Raw genomic sequence first — 20,151 nt, 5'->3', positions numbered from 1 at the left:
GTGGCTTAACCAGCTGTGCCATGACACCAGCCCTTTTGTTTCTTTTAATGAGAAAATAGTGAATTTACCCAGTTATTAACTTTTCTAAATGCTTATAACTCAGTAGTAAGGGTGATGTAGATTATATTTTAAGTTCTTTACCCTATTGCATGAATCTAAAATTCCTAGCTAGTTTATAACGAGACATGATAGAAAATTTAGTATTGGGGTTCTGCAATGGTTATTTAATCATGGGTCCATGTGAGGTTACTAAAATCAACAATGGGAAACACCATCCTTAAATTAGTCAATCTTGTTTTGATGTAGGATTAACTCCATGTTAATGAATATTCCATATGAATGTTCTTTCCTAGCTGGTATTATTTCATCTATTTCTACATGTCATTTATCTGTTTTCTAAACTGAATCACCTTTTAAAAAGTTTTTTGTTTAGGGCCTGGCACCCAGCATAGTATGCTAATCTTCACCTGTGATCCCAGCATCCCATAGGGGCACCAATTCTAGTCCTGGCTGCTCCACTTGTGATGCAGCTTCCTGCTTACAGCTTGGGAGAGCAGCAAAGGATGGTTCAACGCCTTGCACCTGTAACTCTTTGGGAGATCCAGAATAAGCAATCCTGGCTTTGGTCCAACTTAGCTTTGGCAGCCATTTTGGGGCTGAACCAGTGGATGGATGATCTCTCTCTCCTTGTCTTTATAACTCTGTTTTTCAAATAAAAATAATCTTTTTGCACCAGTAGGAATAGTCCGCCCCTCCTGGCTCTTCCCTGATCTGGTCCACATGAAGCGCACAGGTGCTGCAGCCCTGCCTAGTCTGGTCAGTCCCCATCCCAGTTCATGCTCTCCAGTGGGAGTAGCTGTCCAGCAGGGGAACCACCCCTTATTCCCCTGTCGGCTCTGCCCCTCCCTTCCTGATTCTTACGTGTGCTGGTTGGGTGCTGCAGTCACATCTGGTTCAGGCAGCCTCACCTTGGCATTCTGTCTTGTGTACTGCTTTTGCCGCGACCAAACCTGGCTCAACCCACACTCTGCTCCGGTGTTCAGATTTGCCACTGGATGACGCGAACTGATTCAGTCTGGTCCGCCCCCAACCCATGCCAACTGCATGCCAGTGGGACACTTTCCATAACTTCTTCTGGGCTGTTTTGTTCCATGCTTCTTGCGCTTATTTGTAGGGTCAGTGTCCTGTCAGAGGAGTTGCTCAGGCTTCTCCATCAGAACCCCTCCTGGTGTCAGGTTTCGCACATACCAGTGGGTCCATGGGCCAGCACTGCTCAGTTTACCTCCTGTCCTAGCAGGAGCAGTGACTTTTCTTAACTGGCCTTCAACCCATTCTGGTTCTTGCTGTTGGATGTTTCAGCCCAGCCACGGCTCGTCCGTACCCACATATAGGTCATACATGGCTCAGTTGGGGTTGAAACCCAGCCTGGTCCGTCCCACATCTACCCTGGTCCTCCAGAACACCAGCAGGTGTTGCAGTCTGACCCAGCCCGGTGCGTCAAGTCCCAATCCACACTTGTGCGAAGGGAGACTACAACTGTATCCCGACCAGAACGCAGCCCCATTCCAGCCTGTGCGCCCCTTAGTGGGAACCTCCACCCAGCCAGGGTCTCCCCCCAACTCCCCAACCGGGCCTGTTCCCAGCCAGTGTTAAGCGTGCCAGTGGAAGCGTGCCAGTGGTTGCTGTGGCTCAGCTCGGTACAGCCTGTCGCGACCCCTGCCTTAGACACTGTGGCTCATTAGAGTGGGTGAGAGCTGTTGTGGCTTACCCATAGCAGAAGTTGGCACTAGGGGCTAATGCACCTGGAGAGTGCATAATCCGGGAGTGAGAGAGACCTCAGAGGGAAATAGTGGGCTCCTCCCTCTTGGATTACCACTCCCATGGGAGGGCACAAAATAACTAGGACAGGGGCTGGGGTAGCTAGACAGAGAGGCACTCAACAACAGCCATGAGGGCTAGATAGCTGAGCTGGTTAGATGGAACTAAGCCCTTCAACATCTAAGAGGGCCAGATGAGATATGGGGCAGGCTGGACTAATCTGCTACACATACTGGCAAACCAGGGTAGGGAGTGGGGCCTGATGGGGGTTATTGTGGGTCGCTCTGACTGGGCTGCAGTTCCCACTGGTTTATGTGAGGGCCGAGTATGTGATGGGCAGAGCCAGGATGGACTGCAGCACTCATTGGTTTCGGTAGAGGTTGGGGCTGAGAACAGAACCAACCCAGCAGTTGCAACCACCAGCTGATCGTGAAGATGGACTGTGCCGGGCCCTGTACTTGCTAGAACATACGTGAATCTGGTCTGGGAACACGTCAGAGTTTCTTTGGGGATCTCCTCAATTGAAATGGCGGACTCAGAACCATAACCAAGAGAAGATGGAAAATAGAACAGGTCAATCAACCACCTCACATGTTGGCAGCGAAATACTGGACAAAGGGAGACTCTATGATGGACTATGTCAATCAGTGGATTCTACAACAGCCTCATCGTACCTGGAGTGGCAAGATTGGCAGTGATTTATAACTGGTGAACTATCGGAACCACTTGAACAAGGATCTCAGAATGTGCCTTACATCTGGGACCTGGGGTGGGTGGGAGACTGGGTGGGGCTTCTCTCTGAATGTTTCCTTTACCTCAGATATATGAAGGAAACAATAGGGAAATAGCGGTCTTACCCTCTTTCCCATAGCCCTTGTACCTTTTTACCCTAATTAACAATGTAAAGATTGCCAAAATATAATTTTAAAAAATAACCTTTTTAAAAAATTGTTTGACAGGGCCCAGCACTGTGGCATAGCGGCTAGGGTCCTCGCCTTGAAGCCCTAGGAACCCATGTGGGCGCCAGTTCTGGTCCCGGCGGCTCCACTTCCTGTCCAGCTCCCTGCTTGTGGCCTGGGAAGGCAGTCGAGGACGGCCCAATGCCTTGGGACCCTGCACCCGTGTAGGGGACCCGGAGGAGGTTCCTGGTTCCCGGCTTCGGATTGGCGCAGCACCAGCCGTTGGGGCTCACTTGGGGAGTGAAACATCGGACGGAGGATCTTCCTCTCTGTCTCTCCTTCTCTCTGTATATCTGACTTTGTAATGAAGTGAATAAATCTTTAAAAAAAAAATTGTTTGACAGAGATTCAGAGAGACAGATTGAAAGAGTTCCCTTCCTCTGGCTCACATCCTTACTCAATGCCTGCAATGGCCGAGGCTGGGTCAGGACCACACTACGAGCTAGACACACAATCCATGTTCCCCTGTGAGTGGCAGGAACCCAGTGCCTGAGCCATTGCTGTTCCCTCCCAGAGCCTGCGCCGGCAGGTCACCAGTCAGGACCTGGAAGCCGCATGTCAAACTCGAGCACTTTTATATGGGCTGCAGATGTCTCTCTCATTGGGTTAAACTCTGTCTGCTGTCTTGGCTGTGGTCAAGATGTGTAGCACATACCTCAAATTGACAGCCATCTAACAGATAATTTCTTTGACAGCTTAGTATAGGAAGTATGTTATACCTCAAACTTTAGGAATTACAAGTAATGTTGTTCCCAGTGACTGTTATTAAGACAGTCACAATACTTTAAGTCTGCAAGAATCAGTCTTAGATATTCTGAGAAGACTTTTCAGAAGTTACAGGAAATTTGAAGAGATAATTTAATAATGAGTTTATAATTTAATAATGAATACAATGAATTTTCAAATACAGTTTCTAACTAAATAGACCTCTGGTTACTTGGAGAGGGGAACCTGATAAGTGGAAACTACATAGAAAAGTTTGAGAGTTTAATATTTTTTTCTGCACAAAATAAGAAAATACCTCAAACCTTTCTTTCTACTCTTCCTTACTGAAGTAATGAAATTAGATCCAGTGTAGTTTGACTTGTTTGTGACATTGACCTGAGCCAATGACAGATTTCATTTTGTCTTCATAAATTCTGTGTCAAGAAAGTTTATCTTAACGAGTCCTTTTATTTGTTTTTGGTTCTCTAGCTGTCTGAGGGAAACCAGAAGCATGCGATCTTGCAGAAAAACATTGAGAAAGCTAAAATTGGCCGACATGAGACGGTAAGTTGGTGTCCAGATTCTTTAATAATGGCGGTTTCTAATAGAGTAAGGGCAGCAAGCTGTTTGTGAGGAGGATCCCATTCCTGGGGGAAGAGCTTAGGCCAGCAAAGGCACGGACACTTCACCGGGGAGGATCAGACTTCTTGTCACTGTTCCTGCCAGTATGGCTGCATTAGCAAAGGAGACCCTCCCCCCAAGAGCCAGGCAACCTGGGCTGGAAAGCCTCCCACATTCTCTGCTCTCAGTTGTAGAATGGGAATAATAAAATCTACCTCACTGTTTATTGGTGGGTTAAGCTACTTAGTACTTGCAAAGCCCTTGGAAGAGGACCTAGTACAGGCAAGGCCTGCATAAATGTAAACTTCAGTTTTTAAGGGATTTTTATTTTTTCTAATTTGTTGCAAAACAAAGTGAAAAATAGCAGCACAGTGTTTTGTAGGATGGTAATATTTTTTAACTATTTAAATGAATATTCACCTACTTTGTAAGAACTATTCTATAGATGTTATGTTAGAGGTTTTTAAAAATTGGTTTACTTTCTAGTGTCATAAGCACAGGAAGGGTATGTAACCAAACAGTGTTGAAGAACAGCATGAACACGAGCCATTTCTGTGTCACTGACTGTCGTATATTGGCAGCAGTGTCTCACAGGCTTATGGTGGCTTTATGCTTTTGTAATTCACATTTTTCTTATGTGTGAACTGTCTGCAAAGTCAGCTAGGAACTGCAGAATGATCATTTCTGCAGAATATTCAAGAAAAGATCTTTCTGGAGCATGACGTAAGTCTGTGCTATAGTTACCAGGCCTGATTACCACTTTAGTTGATCCTCATTTTTTTCGTATGAATGACACTGGAAATAATATAGAAAAACATCTTCACCTAATAATGACATGCCTGTGCCCAGAAGTGTCCACCAGTTAGTCTACTGTTTGCCCAATGAAACCAGTGCAACTTGGGCACTGCGGGCAAACCCTACTGGCAAATCTAGCTGATACTGGCACCTGTCAGGAGAGTATAGTAATTCAGAAAGATTACTGAGAAAGACCAAGTCTTCTGCTTGGTGAGAACGTGGGGCATTTTCAGAAGCAGCAGGCCCCTCTATACTAGATACTCATGCTATGAAAAGAAAAACAAGTAACTAACATGTCTGTTTTGCTGTGAGCCAGGCAAGTGCTATTAAAATGCATTTCATGTGTTCATTGAATCCTGTGAAACAGTCCCACAAAGATACCCCTGTCACTGTCTTAACATTTGGGGAACCAGACATACAAAGAAGTCAATTAATTTGGCAAAGACCACAGTGCTAGCAAGCACTGTGTCCATGATTGGAGGGCTGTCAGTGCAATCATGTGGATGTATTTCCCTCTGAATGAAGAGCCATCAGTGTGTTGCTGTGGATGTGTGTTCCTCTGCCATGATTGGGGAGCTGTCAGTGTGTTCACGTGGATGTGTGTCCCTCTGCCGTGATTGGGGAGCTGTCAGTGTGTTCACGTGGATGTGTGTCCCTCTGCCGTGATTGGGGAGCTGTCAGTGTGTTGCCGTGGATGTGTGTCCCTCTGCCGTGATTGGGGAGCTGTCAGTGTGTTGCCGTGGATGTGTGTCCCTCTGCCGTGATTGGGGAGCTGTCAGTGTGTTCACGTGGATGTGTGTCCCTCTGCCGTGATTGGGGAGCTGTCAGTGTGTTGCCGTGGATGTGTGTCCCTCTGCCGTGATTGGGGAGCTGTCAGTGTGTTGCCGTGGATGTGTGTCCCTCTGCCGTGATTGGGGAGCTGTCAGTGTGTTGCCGTGGATGTGTGTCCCTCTGCCGTGATTGGGGAGCTGTCAGTGTGTTCACGTGGATGTGTGTCCCTCTGCCGTGATTGGGGAGCTGTCAGTGTGTTGCTGTGGATGTGTGTCCCTCTGCCGTGATTGGGGAGCTGTCAGTGTGTTGCCGTGGATGTGTGTCCCTCTGCCGTGATTGGGGAGCTGTCAGTGTGTTCACGTGGATGTGTGTCCCTCTGCCGTGATTGGGGAGCTGTCAGTGTGTTGCTGTGGATGTGTGTCCCTCTGCCGTGATTGGGGAGCTGTCAGTGTGTTGCCGTGGATGTGTGTCCCTCTGCCGTGATTGGGGAGCTGTCAGTGTGTTGCCGTGGATGTGTGTCCCTCTGCCGTGATTAGGGAGCTGTCAGTGTGTTGCCGTGGATGTGTGTCCCTCTGCCGTGATTGGGGAGCTGTCAGTGTGTTCACGTGGATGTGTGTCCCTCTGCCGTGATTGGGGAGCTGTCAGTGTGTTCACGTGGATGTGTGTCCCTCTGCCGTGATTGGGGAGCTGTCAGTGTGTTGCTGTGGATGTGTGTCCCTCTGCCGTGATTGGGGAGCTGTCAGTGTGCGCACGTGGATGTGTGTCCCTCTGCCGTGATTGGGGAGCTGTCAGTGTGTGCACGTGGATGTGTGTCCCTCTGCCGTGATTGGGGAGTTGTCAGTGTGTGCACGTGGATGTGTGTCCCTCTGCCGTGATTGGGGAGCTGTCAGTGTGTGCACGTGGATGTGTGTCCCTCTGCTGCCTCTTTCTGCATTAGCTTTCTCTTCACTTGTTTTTCCTCCCTTTCTTTTGCAAAAATGTACTTATTATTCACTTGAAGATCAGTTACACAATGAGGAGAAGCAATAGATATCTTCCATTCTCTACATCATGCTCCAGTAGCTACAATGGATAGGACGGGGCAAGCCTAATTTCAGCAGCTTGCAGCTCCATCCAGGCCTCCCACATGAGTGGCAAGGGCTGTGGTTTCCTGCTTCCCCAGGTGTATTGGTAGAAGGTTAGATCAGAACTGGACGTGCTGGGATGCAATCTGGTGCCTGTGTGGAAGGACAGTACTGCCAGTGGTAGCTTCACTCAATGAGCTGCAGTGTCAACCCTTGTTTTGCTTTTGAAGCATGTGTTATATGGGTGAGGATAACAAATAATAATCATCTTGTATTTGAGACTTTAAATTTCTTGTTTCTTTATTAGAAAGGCAAAGATTGGCAGCAAATGAGGGGGAGAGACAGAAAGAGACACACATCTGCTCGTTCTGTCCCCATATGCCTGCAGTAGCCAGGGCTGGGCCAGTCCAGAGCCAGGATCCAGGATCTCCATACTGGTCTCCCCTGGGTGACGGGATCCCAAGTTCTTAGGCCACCTTTAGCTGCTCTCCCTGCCGCATGAACAGGATGTTGGATCAGAGGTGTGTTGTCTAGAGTTGAAATCAGCTGCTTATTCAGTACAAGTAGCCTGTGGCACCACTGCACTGCAGGTGCTGTGCCTGGTGGTGTTTTTTACACCTGAGCTGTGTTGTCTATTTATATATATGCCTTGGCTAGTGCAGCTCTGGAACTTTCCTGTCAGTGCAGAGAGCATGCGCTCTGAGTAGGCATTCTCCTAGGCAGGGGAAAGCCAAGGAGCTGCACGGTGCAGCCCAGGGGGAGAGCTAGCAGTAAAAGTAAAAATCCCCGCACCCATTACAGGGTAACAGAAACCCTGAGATGCACTTCATTGAGGCAGCTGGATTGTGCCTCAGATTTAAAGTTCTTTACTGTAAGCTTTGCTACCATTTTTGTTTGTATTTAATTTAACCTTTCATAAATATGAGCTGGTGCCTGTAGTACCGTAAGGTTGACCTATTAGAACTGTAGCTACAAGTTTCAGATGATATCCATATGTTGTAATTAAAATCTTTATTCGTATTTACTTTTAAAGGAAAGTAGCCAAGACCTCCAGCTTCAGTTCTGTTATCCTTAAAAATTTGTGTAAAGATTAAGTATCCTTAAAGATGGAAAAGTTGACTAGGGATCCCATGCTGTGGTGCAGTGAGTTAAACTGCTGTTGTAGTGCTGGTATCCCTTATGGGAGTCGTTTTTTGTTCCTGCTGCTCTACTTTCAATGCAGTTCTCTGCCAACATCCCTGGGAAAGCAGCAGATGCTGCCCAGGTCCTTGGTCTCCAAGTGGGAGACCCAGCGGAATCTCCTGGGTTTGCCTTGACCCAGTCCCAGCCAGTGCAGGCATTTAAATAAATAGATAAATGAATAAATTAATTTTAGAAAAAGAAAAGTCTAGAGTAATTTTTTAAGGTTTATTTTTTATTTGAATGGCAGATTTTTGGGGCCTGGCGTAGTAGCCTAGTGACTAAGGTCCTCGCCTTGCATGTGCCGGGATCCCATATGGGCACCAGTTCATATCTTGGCTGCCTCACTTCCCATCCAGCTCCCTGCTTGTGGCCTGGGAAAGCAGTCGAGGATGGCCCAAAGCCTTGGGACCCTGCACCTGCGTGGGAGACCTGGAAGAAGCTCCTGGCTCATGGCTTCGGGTGGGCTCAGCTCCAGCTGTTGCGGCTGCCTGGGGAGTGAACCAATGAATTGAAGATCTTTCTCTCTCCTTCTCTCTGTAAATCTGACTCTCCAATAAAAACAAATCTTTGAACAGATTTTGCAGAGAGAGAGAAGTAGACACAGGCAGAGATAAAAGTAGATACAGGTTCATTCACTAAATGGCTGCAGCAGCAATGGCTGGAGCTTTCTCTGGATCTTCCAGGTGAGTACAGAGGCCCAAGGACTTGAGCTGTCTCTGCTGCTTTCCCAAGCCATGAACAGGGAGCTGGAGTAGAAGTGAAGCAGCTGGCGCACTGACACCCTTATGGGATGCCAGCACTGCAGGCAGAGGATTAGTTTGCTGTGCCACCATGCTAGCCCTCAGAATACTTTCAAAATACATAGTTATTTCTGTTAAATGCTACTCAATTTTAATACAATCTTGTGATTTCATCAAAAAAAAAACATACAGTAATTTTTCCTAACATGATGACATTCTTCTATGCATAATTTTACCTCATCTGTTTTTGAACATTTATTATTTCCTATTTCTTCAATATATTTGTTAAAAATGCATGAAATTTCAGAGAAAAAATTGAACTTGTTCCTACACTAACTAAATGCATATAATGTCAAAAACCTAATGTACATCATGTATCAGAAATAAAGTATAAAATATATTACGTCATAACGGGATGTTCTTTGTCTTAATTGAACATAAAATAATTTCGAATGCAGGAAGAACGGACCACGCTAGCAAAAGAGCTTGTTTCCCTGCGGGAGCAAAGGGAACAGCTAAGAGCAGAAGTGGACAAATATAAGGAATGTGACCCACAAGTCGTAGAAGAAATACGTAAGTGTATACCTCACCTCAAGGGTCTTCACTGGGTGAATGAGAGGCTACTTGTAGTTGCCTGGTAACATTCTCCATACTTGAGAGAATAGAGCCCGTTAGAATAGCATTCTGCTCGAGTGCTGTAATTTTACATTTGTAGTGTAATACCTTGATATTTCCTCCAGTAAATCTAGTGCTAGAGCACTCAGCAGTGATAGCTGTGACATTGTACACATCTAAGACATCACAAAAGTGGGAAATGTGACCACAAGAAACTACGAGTTCAATCAAGGAGCTACTTTGGTTCTTGATTCTCAAAAGAGATCCACTTCTATCATTCAGGAAAAATAACACCATAAGATGATAGGAAAGGGTAGGGTTGAATTTTTTGAAAAAAATTGGAAATGTTTGATATTTTTTAATTACCTTGAGGACTGTTCGGTTGCATTTAAGCTGACCTAATCCACCATGAATTCTTTTTGCAACTGAAAATTGATGAGCAGTTCAGTTGGTGTCTACATAAATCTAAAGCTTCAGTTTACATGTAAGCCCTCACTCCAAAAGCCTGAATGGTGTCGCTTGCTTTAGCAGGTGGGGTGATTGGTTTTTCAAGTTTTGTTTTATTTACTTGAAAGACAGAGTTACAGAGAGAGGAGGAGAGTTAGAGGGTCTTCCATCCATGTGCTGGCTTACTCCCCAGATGGCCATGGCTGCCAGGGCACAGCAAGATTGAAGCCAGGAGCCAAATGCTACTTTGGAGTCTCCCACGCGAGTGCAGGGGCCTAAAGACTTGGACCATCTGGGGCTGCTTTCCCAGCCTCATTAGTAGGGAGCTGGCCTGGAAGTGGAACAATTGGAACTGGAACTGGCACCCATACAGGATCTTGGCATTGAAGATGACATGATTTTTAAAGAGAGGTGGAGGCAGAATTCTCAAGCTAGCTGGTTCTTTGTAAATGAAGTATTAGGGCAGATGTGTTAGCTTTTTCGTGTTGCCTACAGATCGATTTATCATCTGCAGGAGAAGGCACTACACAAATCTGAAATAAAATGAAACCCTTTATAAACTATTTGAAAGTTTTAGGAAATTATCAGCAAGCTCTGAGTGGACACAGCCACATCATAGCAGCCTATGATTGATCTTGAAAAGGTGGCACAGGGATCTAGCACAATGGATTAATCGTCGCTTTGCATGAGCTGGGATCCCATATGGGCACCGGTTCATTTCTCAGCTGGTCCACTTCCCACCCAGCTCCCTGCCTGTGGCCTGGGAAAGCAGTGGAGGACGGCCCAAGGTCTTGGAACCCTACACCTGTGTGAGAGACCAGGAAGAAGCTCCTGGCTCCTGACTTCGGATTGGCTCAGCTCCAGGCATTGCAGCCACTTGGGGAGTGAACCAGAACAAGGGTCTTTCCCTCTGTCTCTCCTCTCTATAAAATCTGCCATTCCAATACAAATAAGTAAACTTTTTTTTAAAGTGTGGCACAGACTGCTTGTTTGGGAGGTATATCACATGTGTGCACCTTGTCTTGAGTGGCATGTCATAATGGAGAACTTCTTATCCAGGTTTAATGCTTCATACTTCCAGGAGACTCCTCTTCCTCTCTAGCAATTCATAATGGAAAACCCGATTTTACAATGACTGTATCTGATACTTGTTTGCTTTCTTGCTGATTTCATTTTTATTGAATTCTTTTATTGTGGAGTTCCACCCCTTTCCTTGGCCAGAACAGGATTGGTCTGAAGCAGGGAACTTCTCTAAGGTCTTTCACATAGCTGGCCATCCTCTGCTGCTTTTCCAGGCATAGTAATTGACAGGGAGCTGGATTGGAAGTGGAGCATCCAAGACTCAAACCCCAGTGCTGGCAATCGGTGCTGGCAATGCAGGCAGTGCTTTACCCACTAAGCCATAACGCCAATCCAGAGGCTTCAGCCCTTAGCTCTACCCACTAGCAGCTTCAGCTTTTTGGCTTCGTCTTCCTCGCTGTACCACCAGGTGACCCTGACAGACGTCACCACCAGCTTTGACTTCCCAGCCTCCTGGTCTTTTTCATGATTTTGGTATTTTCTTCCTGCCTAGGAAGGACTGAAGCCGTTATTGTGCTTACTAAGCTACTAAGTCGTACACCTAGGGGCAAGCTAAGCCACGGTGTCACTTATGGGCTGAAGCAATCATCAGAGTACTGTGTCTGACTTTTCCCTGAAGTGGGAAGGCTTTCATTCCAGCCATGTGATGCCTGAAATTGCCATTCCTTTGTGTCTGAACCAGGCAGCAATTTTAGCAAGGGCCTCACCTGAGGAGAGTAGTAAGATATGAAAGGAGAAATTTCATGGTATAGAAAGAGTATGGGATTTCTGGAGAGCTGGATAACACAGTTGAAGAGCAACTGCAAGTGAAGTTTTATACGAATTGACTGCCTTTATTCTGCTGTCCATCTCTTGAGTTTAGAAGTTGGGAAATCTGTATTCCAACCCAAGGAGAATGTGCCAATGTGAATAAGTATAATGTAACAGTGAGGAGAAGGTAAAGCTTTCCAAATTTCAATGTTAAGAGACTTTGTTATTTTCCATCAGTTTCAGACCTAGATTACATCTTAATGGTCAGATTAGCCATTAGTGCTCTATGTAGTTAGGTCCTGCAAAATTTATTTTGGTAAATCAGAGACATACTATTTTTTTTGGCTTAGGAATAAAAGGGTAAATGTCCTTCCTTCTGGTTTATGCCATTTTGTTTTGTTTTTAAAGATTTATCTGAGGACCTGGCACAGTAGCCTATCAGCTAAAGCCTTCGCTTTCCAAATGTCAGGATCCAGTATGGGTGCTGGTTCATGTGCCAGCTGCACCACTTCCCATCCAGCTCCCTGCTGTGTCTGGGAAAGCAGTAGAAGATAGCCCAAAGTCTTGGGAATCTGCACCTGTGTGGGAGATCCAGAGGAGGCTCTTGGCTTTGGATCAAATCAGTTCTGGCTATTGTGGCCGCTTGGGGAGGTGAGCCAGCAGGTGGAAGATCTTTCTCTCTGTCTCTCCTCTTTGTAAATCTGCCTTTCCAATAAAGATCTTTAAAAAAAAAAAAAAGATGTATTAGAGACCTTCCATCCACTGGTCCACCCCCCAGTGGGGGCATCAGCAGAGGTTGGGCCATACTGAAGGCAGGAAACAGAATCTCAGCGGGGCCACCCACCTGAGCCCAAACACTTGGAGCACCTTTCACAGCTTTTCCTAAGCTGTTAGCAGGGAGCTAAATCAAAAGTAGAGCAGGGCCTGGCCGCGTGGCCTAGCAGCATAAGTCCTCTTCTTGAACACGCCGGGATCCCATATAGGCGTCAGTTCACATCCCGGCTGCTCCACTTCCCATCCAGCTCCCTGCTTGTGGCCTGGGAAAGCAGTCGAGGACAGCCCAATGCTTTGCGATCCTATACCCGTGTGGGAGACCTGGAGGAAGTTCCTGGCTCCTGACTTCGGATCGGCACAGCACCAGCCGTTGCGGTCACTTGGGGAGTGAATCATCGGATGGAAGATCTTCCTCTCTGTCTCTCCTCCTCTGTATATCTGACTTTCCAATAAAAATAAATAAATCTTAAAAAAAAAAAATGGAGCAGCTGCGGCGTGAACAGGAGCCCATAGGATATGCCAGCATCTCAGATAGTGACTGCCGGCCACATTGCATTGCCAGCCTCATTGTGCAGGTTTTTTTCATTCCACTAAAGATCATTTTTATGGGGAACTTATTAGAAAACACATTTTATACCTAGTAGACATGTAGAATAATTTACTATTCCATAAATGTGTTAGATGTGAGTGTAGGATTTTTTTTCTCAGGAAAGCCTCTAAGCTACATGTTCAAGAAAAACACTGTCAGTGTGTGTGTATCTGTAAAAACACTTTTTATATTGACTTCAGTTCATATTTTTATGAAAATATGTCCAGCTCCTCTGCTTTTAAAGTTCAGAGCAACAAACATGAAACTTCATACAGTTGCAGCACTTCTGCTTCCAGCCAAGGTATTAATGGCCTCCAGATTGATCTTTCCTGCTAAAACCAACCAAAATCTACAGAGTGCTTTTAGTAATTGCCATCAGGCTACGAAAGGCAGTGGTTCTGTGAAAAGGGAAGCAGGTAAAATGAGCCCTGCCCTTGGCCCTGCTTATTTTGCTGAGAGTTTTCCTGGCAGCAGTGCGCAAAGGAGAGCCCAAGCAGGTCTCTGGTTTCCAAAGCTAAGGACGTGCTGGGGCTCACAGCCAGCAAGAGCAACACGGTTAGAGTTCAGAGGATGGTGTGAGAGACAGCAGGAACTCGGCGTCACCTCTAGAGGGTGACCCTCAGGTACCTCCTGGAAGTCCTGCCCAGTGGGAGAGGATTATTAACCCTAGGTTGAACTCTGCCCTGGACCTGCCTAACAAGCTCTAAGACCAAGATTCAGAAGGATCACACTGCTGCCAAGTCACTGATACCTCCCAGAACAGAGCTAAACATGATTTCTGAGTACCAAAATACCTAGCAGCCAAAACAGTAGGATTTGTTATGTGTGGCAATTAAGCAAAGATCACTTGGCATGCGGGAGGATGGGGGGGGGGGTAGAAAATATGATTCATAATGAGACAATAATCCATTGGTGAAAACAGATCCAGCAAGTTAAATTTACAGAGCCCAAATTTGTAAGAGTTGTTACAGTTGCATTGCATCTGTTAGAAACTTAAGTCGAAACATGAAACACGGAAGACATTTAAAAGACATAAAAGCTACTTTGTCTGACATAAAAAAGCTACTTTGTCTGATCTTATGGATTAACATAAGATCAAATTTGACAAAAAAAGAAGAAACAGTGGTTTGAAATCATAACAATAGAAATGATCCAGAATGAAACACCAAGAAAAATCATTTGAAAAGCCTGCAGCAGTATGCATGATCTGATGACATCATGTCTGTGTGACCGAAATCCTGGAAGGAATGTGTTTAGGAAGGGGACATTGGTGAACCGGAAAAAGATCTCACGAAACTAACATTTGTTAAAATGAAAAGTAAAAACCTACAGGTTCAGGAAACCTAAATATTTACATAGCAAATGCCAGTCACTAAACTCAGAAAACGTTTAGACTTTAATCTTTACTCGCTCCAAATCCCCTTCCCCAGGGAAATTGTTGGTTTTAAAATATTTCTTGATAATGGCTTTAATAGGATTTTTGCAATCATTTTAGTGTAGAACAGATTATGCTGGATTAAAGGATTATGAGTTTCACAAAAGGATTTTAATAGGATGTAGTTCTTACTGTGTGACTGTACCACCCATGTTGTAATGGCCAGGCTTATCTCTCAGTCCAGCATGATTTATTTACATTGGGATACAATTGGTGATAACAGCACTCACTCACTCTGCTCAGGTCGCCAAGTCTGTGTATCATTTTTGTCTCTGTGATGCCTGCAAGAATTACTGATACTTCATTAGGCCAGTTGAATTTTTATGCCCTTAAGCAAGTATAATAGCAATATTAATATAAAATACTCAAGTAAGAAGTAAAAGCAATCATTTTTTAAAAGATTTAAATGGAGGGAGCTGCGGTGCAGTAGCCCAGCAGCAAAAGTCCTCGCCTTGCGCACGCCGGGATCCCATATGGGTGCCATTTGTAATCCCAGCAGCCCCACTTCCCACCCAGCTCCCTGCTTGTGACCTGGGAGAGCAGTCAGCATGGCCCAAAGTCTTGGGATCCTGCACCCGCGTGGGAGACCTGAAAGACGCTCTGGCTCCTGGCTTCAGGTGGGCTCAGCTCTAGCCATTGGGGCCACTTGGGGAATGAATCCACAGAGGAAAGATCTTTCTGTCTCTCCTCCTCTCTGTATCTGACTTTCCAATAAAAATAAATCTTTCTTAAGAAAGATTTGAAATACATATTTACAGAGAAAGAAGACAGACAGAAACAGCTTCCATCTGCTGGTTCACTGCCCAAATGACTGCAACAGCTGGAAATAAGCCAGACCAAAGCTAGGAGGCAGAATCTTCATCCAGGCATCCTGTGTGGGTGCAGGGACCTAAGAAAGCACATTTCACTGCTTTCCCAAACGCATTAGCAGGGTGTTAGGAAGTGGAACAGATGTGATTGAATCAGTCCCCACATGGGATTCTGTCATCATAGACAGGGGTTTAACCTGTTACACCACTGTACCAACCCACAATGAATTACTTTTTAAATTTTAGTTAAAAAATTTTATTAGGCAGATTTAGAGAAAAGGAAAGGCAGAAAGATCTTCCTCACTCCCCCAGTGACTGCAATGGCCAAAACTGAGCTTATCAGAAGCCAGGAACCTCTTGTGGGTCTCCCATGTGAGTACAGGGTCCCAAGAACTTGAGCCGTCCTCGTCTGCTCTCCCAGGCCATAAGCAGGGTGCTGGATGGGAAACAGAACTGCCAGACATGAACCAGGGCCTATATGGGATACTGACACCTAAAGGTGGAGGATTTGCTGATTCAGTTTAGTTTTAGCCAATAGAACCATAGTTAAATGAGACCTGATTTTAAAAAGTAGTAGAAATTAAGTACTTAAAAAGATTCTTGAAACTAAATAATGTTTGAAGTATTTAACAGGGCCCTAGCGCGGTAACCTAGTGGCTAAAGTTGTTGCCTTGCATGATCCAGGATCTCATCTGGGTACTGATTCATGTCCTGGATATTGCACTTCCCATTCAGTTTCCTACTGTGGCCTGGGAATGTAGTAGAGGATGACTTAAAGCCCTGAGACCCTGCACCCACATGGGAGACCTGGAAGAGCTCCTGGCTCCTGGCTTCGGATCAGCTCAGCTCTAGCCGTTGAGGCCACTTGGGGAGTGAACTGGCAGAAGGAAGATCTTTCTCTCTGTCTCTTCTCCTCTTTCTGTAAATCTGCCTTCCTGAATCAATCAAGCAAGGAAGCAAATGTTTAAGAAGTACTGCAGAGGCCTGTTCAGTGGCTCAACTGGCTAATCATCCACCTGCAAGTGCCAGCATCACCAGAAGCCCCAGTCTGTGTCCCGGCTGCTCCACTTCCCATCAGCTGTCTGCTGTTAGTGCACCTGGGAAGGCGCCAGGTGATGGCCCAAGTACTGGGTTCCTAGTATCCGTATGGACCACTGAGATGGGGCCCTGGGTTCCTGACTCTCTAGCTTTCTCAATCCTTATCTTTCAGCCATTGGGGCAACATGTGAATGGATAAGTGCTCTCTCTCTCTTTTCCTCCCACCCCTGATTTTTCCTTTCTAAAAAAAAAATCAATAGAGCCTCATAAAATGTTGTGAAAATTATTAGAACACATGAATGCCAGATGACAGTGAAAATGGTGAGTAGTATCTGAAATATCACTCTTCTGGATAAGTTCACAAAAATTATCGCAATCTATTTTTAACAGCTCTGGAAACTTCTAGTATCTGTGTCTCCCGTCCCGCGGAAGAAATCACCCGATACTGGAGAGCGTTTCAGAGGCACTTTTATTCCAACCTTCAGTTCCTTCTTTGGGGCAGAAGCCTCTGGCTTATATATCCCTCCTGTCCGTTAAATCCGTTACCCAGAAGCCTTCAGTTAAGTCAGTTAAGTCCGTTATTTCCGTTACACAGAGAACCTCCTCACCCCTCCCCCAAGGCCCCTGGCTATCTCTCAATCCTCCAATCAGCTTACACGCCTGAGGCAAGCAGTAAAGGGCCAATCACAGGGCACTTCCTGAAACCTGTCTCCAAGAGGAAGTAGGGTCCAGGCATCATCTTAGGGCAGGGCACACGTGCAGTGCTCCCAACAACTCCCCCTTTTTGTTTTATTAAGCAAGGGACTGTGCCTGTCTTAGGTGTTCCGAGTCCAGGCTCTCCTTACCCGTCATGGGCAAACCGCGTGGCTAGGAACGTGGCGCCTGTCTTAGGTTGGTAAAGCCTTTTCGGATACTTACCCGTCTCTGACTACCAGTCCAACATGCCTAGCCAGATTTCTGGGGATTTTCTGTTGTGAAGGGCAAGCACAGCTTGCACTAGCAACCGCTGTATGAAGCGTCCGCTGACCCCAAATAAATAATTAATAAGATAAGGCCCAGGCCTACTATACCAGCCCATTGGCTTGCAAAGGAAAGACCCTTTAGTATCCAATTTGTCCATTGCTCTACCGTGGCAATCTCTACTTTGGTGCTATTTATAGCGGATAACTCTCTGGGCAAATTCAATGCTCGGGACCCATTGGTGACAATAGAAGGAGTAACACACAATCCAGGTAAATGGAGCTTGTACACATACATAAATAGCATTATAGATAACATCACGACTGCAATTAACTTTAACATCTTCCCATATTCTAGAACTATTACTACTATAATTACAATTTTTTATCACTACCTTATCAATAAATGCAAAATCTGATATATCTGAACATCTACCCCTACTGGTGCACAATACCCAAGCATTCCAGGGCTGGGCAGATACAGATTGAACAGGATTACCATATGTATAATTATATCAAACTGAACATCCTAAGTCCCATACAAATAAACCGTGTAAATTATCAAACTAATCATCTCAAGTCCCATTCAAATAAACTGAAAGGCTTCTAAAGAGATTAGCTGCAAGTTGGAAACTGAGAGGACCTCAGATAACATGTCCACCTGTTCTTAAGTCAAGTTCACTCATCAGCTTATGATTAGCAAGCCAGTCCAAACATGTTGGTTAAACTGCTCCTGTGTCTGAAGAACCACAGAGATCTGCCATGCCAGGGCGTACACAGTCATAACCGCCGGTAGCTATTGCTGTTACAGTGGCAGCAGTAACCCCGAAGTCATACTCTGACTGCAGGTGGACTGACAGGTCGTTTAACTGTCATCGTTCTGGGAAAATAGGTGGGCACGCACCTCACCACAGCCAGCGGGTACTCAGTTGTATTCCAACATTCTGAAAGAAAACAATCTATTCCACAAGTTAAGTGAATCTCTGCCTAACTAGCATTGCTAACAAGAAACACAAACGGATAAAAGCAATTCTGCAACTGGCCTCCAAAAATCATGGACATTGCTGCTTCCACAGCACAAACGGAGGCTTCACCTCAAAAGAATTTGTGGTTATACTGTGCATAGGATTTTTGTAAGAATACTTATGTCCTCTACATGTACTGTTTTTATCTGTGAGAAAATATTAGTCAATACAATGCAGGGTGATGGTACAGTAGAATTACTAATATTAACACTCACCTGAAAAAATAATAACTAGCTTGTCCTTTGGGGATCTATGTTGATCCCTATTCCCCCTTTCTGTTTATATAGCATAGTTTTAATCTTTTTTTTTTTTTTTACGCTTCCATAGCTTTATTGCCTCTTGGCACCACTTTTTAGCCTGTTCATACACTAACTGCTTTACCAAAGGCATTGCTGACTCCACCTCCCCAAAAATTCTAGAGGCAGTTTGAATAAGTCTAGCTACAAAATCAACATAAGGCTCATTGGCTCCTTGAATAACTTTGGAGAGACATCCCTGTAGATCCCCACTGCCTGTTCTAAATTCCACTGGGGGTTTCCTGCAGCAGCATTACGCTGCTCAGTGTCTGAACAAAACTCTTGGTATGCCACCTTCCAAGAAAAAGCATGGGCAGAAATTGAGCCATTTATAAAAAGAGCTCCAGACCCCCAACAGCTGGGGTCACACACCAGACAATCTGATAGTCTGGTTTAAGGAGAAACTGGCAGAAAATATCAGGACCTAAATGCTTAACAAATACTGATATATAATATATAAAAGCCTAATATACTTGCTTGTCCCGTCGATCTTTCAATTGAAATGCCATCATCTTGGCCACTACCCGAGCTTTCACAAGACTCAGCAGCAGGAGCTTGCCGTACAAGCCTCTCAGGAATCCACCTCGGACCATTTTCGTATTTTGGGAAAATACAGACTGATCCTCTCCCCCAAATGAGGACGGGATCTGGGCCTTGGGTCTGAGGTACCAGGTTGCTTACTCTTATAGGGTTAGTATAAAGTGAAAACTGTCAAATAATAGCTTTACTAAACATTTATCCCAAAGGCCTACTTCCTGTTATAAATGAGGCAGGAATACAGGTTAATAATAAATGTATCAATGATATAATATACTTTAAAAATAATTATTAGTAATTTAAGTTACATAAATTTAAGAAATCCATGTTAACTAGTAATCTTATTCAAAGTAAATGAATTTGTAGCAAAGGTTTAAAATCACTTAGATATTTTTACAATCCTATCAGAAAGCTCTGGGAGTGTCTGCAGAATTCAGAGCTCAAGGCAACCTGCTTTTGCTGTTGATATGCAAATTATATGTATGCATTAATTTACCTGCTTTTTAAAATGTTTCCTACAGGAAGTTTAAACTTAATTCACAAAAGCTAGAATATTTTCTGACCAACAAACAGACAGTAACACATTATAACAATTTTAAACAATTTATACAGATGACAAACATTAAGACACATGTGCGCGCACACACACACACAGACACATGCTTTTGGAGACTTAAAAAAATTATTCTCAATTAAACTTAGTAATAGTAGTGTTCTCCAGAAACCAGTAGCTGTAAAATCATCAAGTAAATAGTCTTGAACAAAGACCTTGAGAAAGAAAAGTCACCGTTACGAGATCTTTTCATCATTGCAAACTAAAATTTAAACCTTCACAACTCCATGGATGTATACAACAGTTTGACACGACAAAATTTTACTACATTTGGCAATAATCTTAATCCAATCAACCTGATTAACTGTCTCCACAAAACGGGAGATAAATTCGTTGGCATTCTTGAGGCCTCATAAGAATACCAAGGGAAACCCTAGAATTGGAAACTTTTGAATTCTTGGATGCCCCTTTAAGGATGGCTAAAAATATCTGGAAGAAGGTTTTTGTTGTTGTTAGTATAACACATTATAGGTTAGATTTCGTTATTGACATGAAATCATCATTCAAATACCTTTAAAACAAATACAAA

General features: G+C 44.7%; 1 protein-coding gene across 3 annotated transcripts in view; it reads left to right on the top strand.

Annotated features, from left to right (window-relative positions):
* Positions 1 to 20,151, top strand: part of MND1 (meiotic nuclear divisions 1) — a 96,577-nt gene that overhangs the window by 60,690 nt on the left and 15,736 nt on the right. For all 3 annotated transcript variants that reach the window (XM_058666672.1, XM_058666670.1, XM_058666671.1), the window contains exons 5-6: positions 3,972 to 4,046; positions 9,114 to 9,228. In XM_058666672.1, the coding sequence (XP_058522655.1) occupies positions 3,972 to 4,046; positions 9,114 to 9,228 (190 nt within the window). The remainder of the gene's footprint in view (positions 1 to 3,971; positions 4,047 to 9,113; positions 9,229 to 20,151) is intronic.

Source organism: Ochotona princeps, chromosome 7 (genome assembly GCF_030435755.1).
Source record: "Ochotona princeps isolate mOchPri1 chromosome 7, mOchPri1.hap1, whole genome shotgun sequence".
NCBI classification, from domain to species: Eukaryota; Metazoa; Chordata; class Mammalia; order Lagomorpha; family Ochotonidae; genus Ochotona; species Ochotona princeps.
The sequence above is the reverse complement of the archived record's forward strand: the minus strand, read 5'-3'. Positions and strand labels throughout refer to the sequence as shown.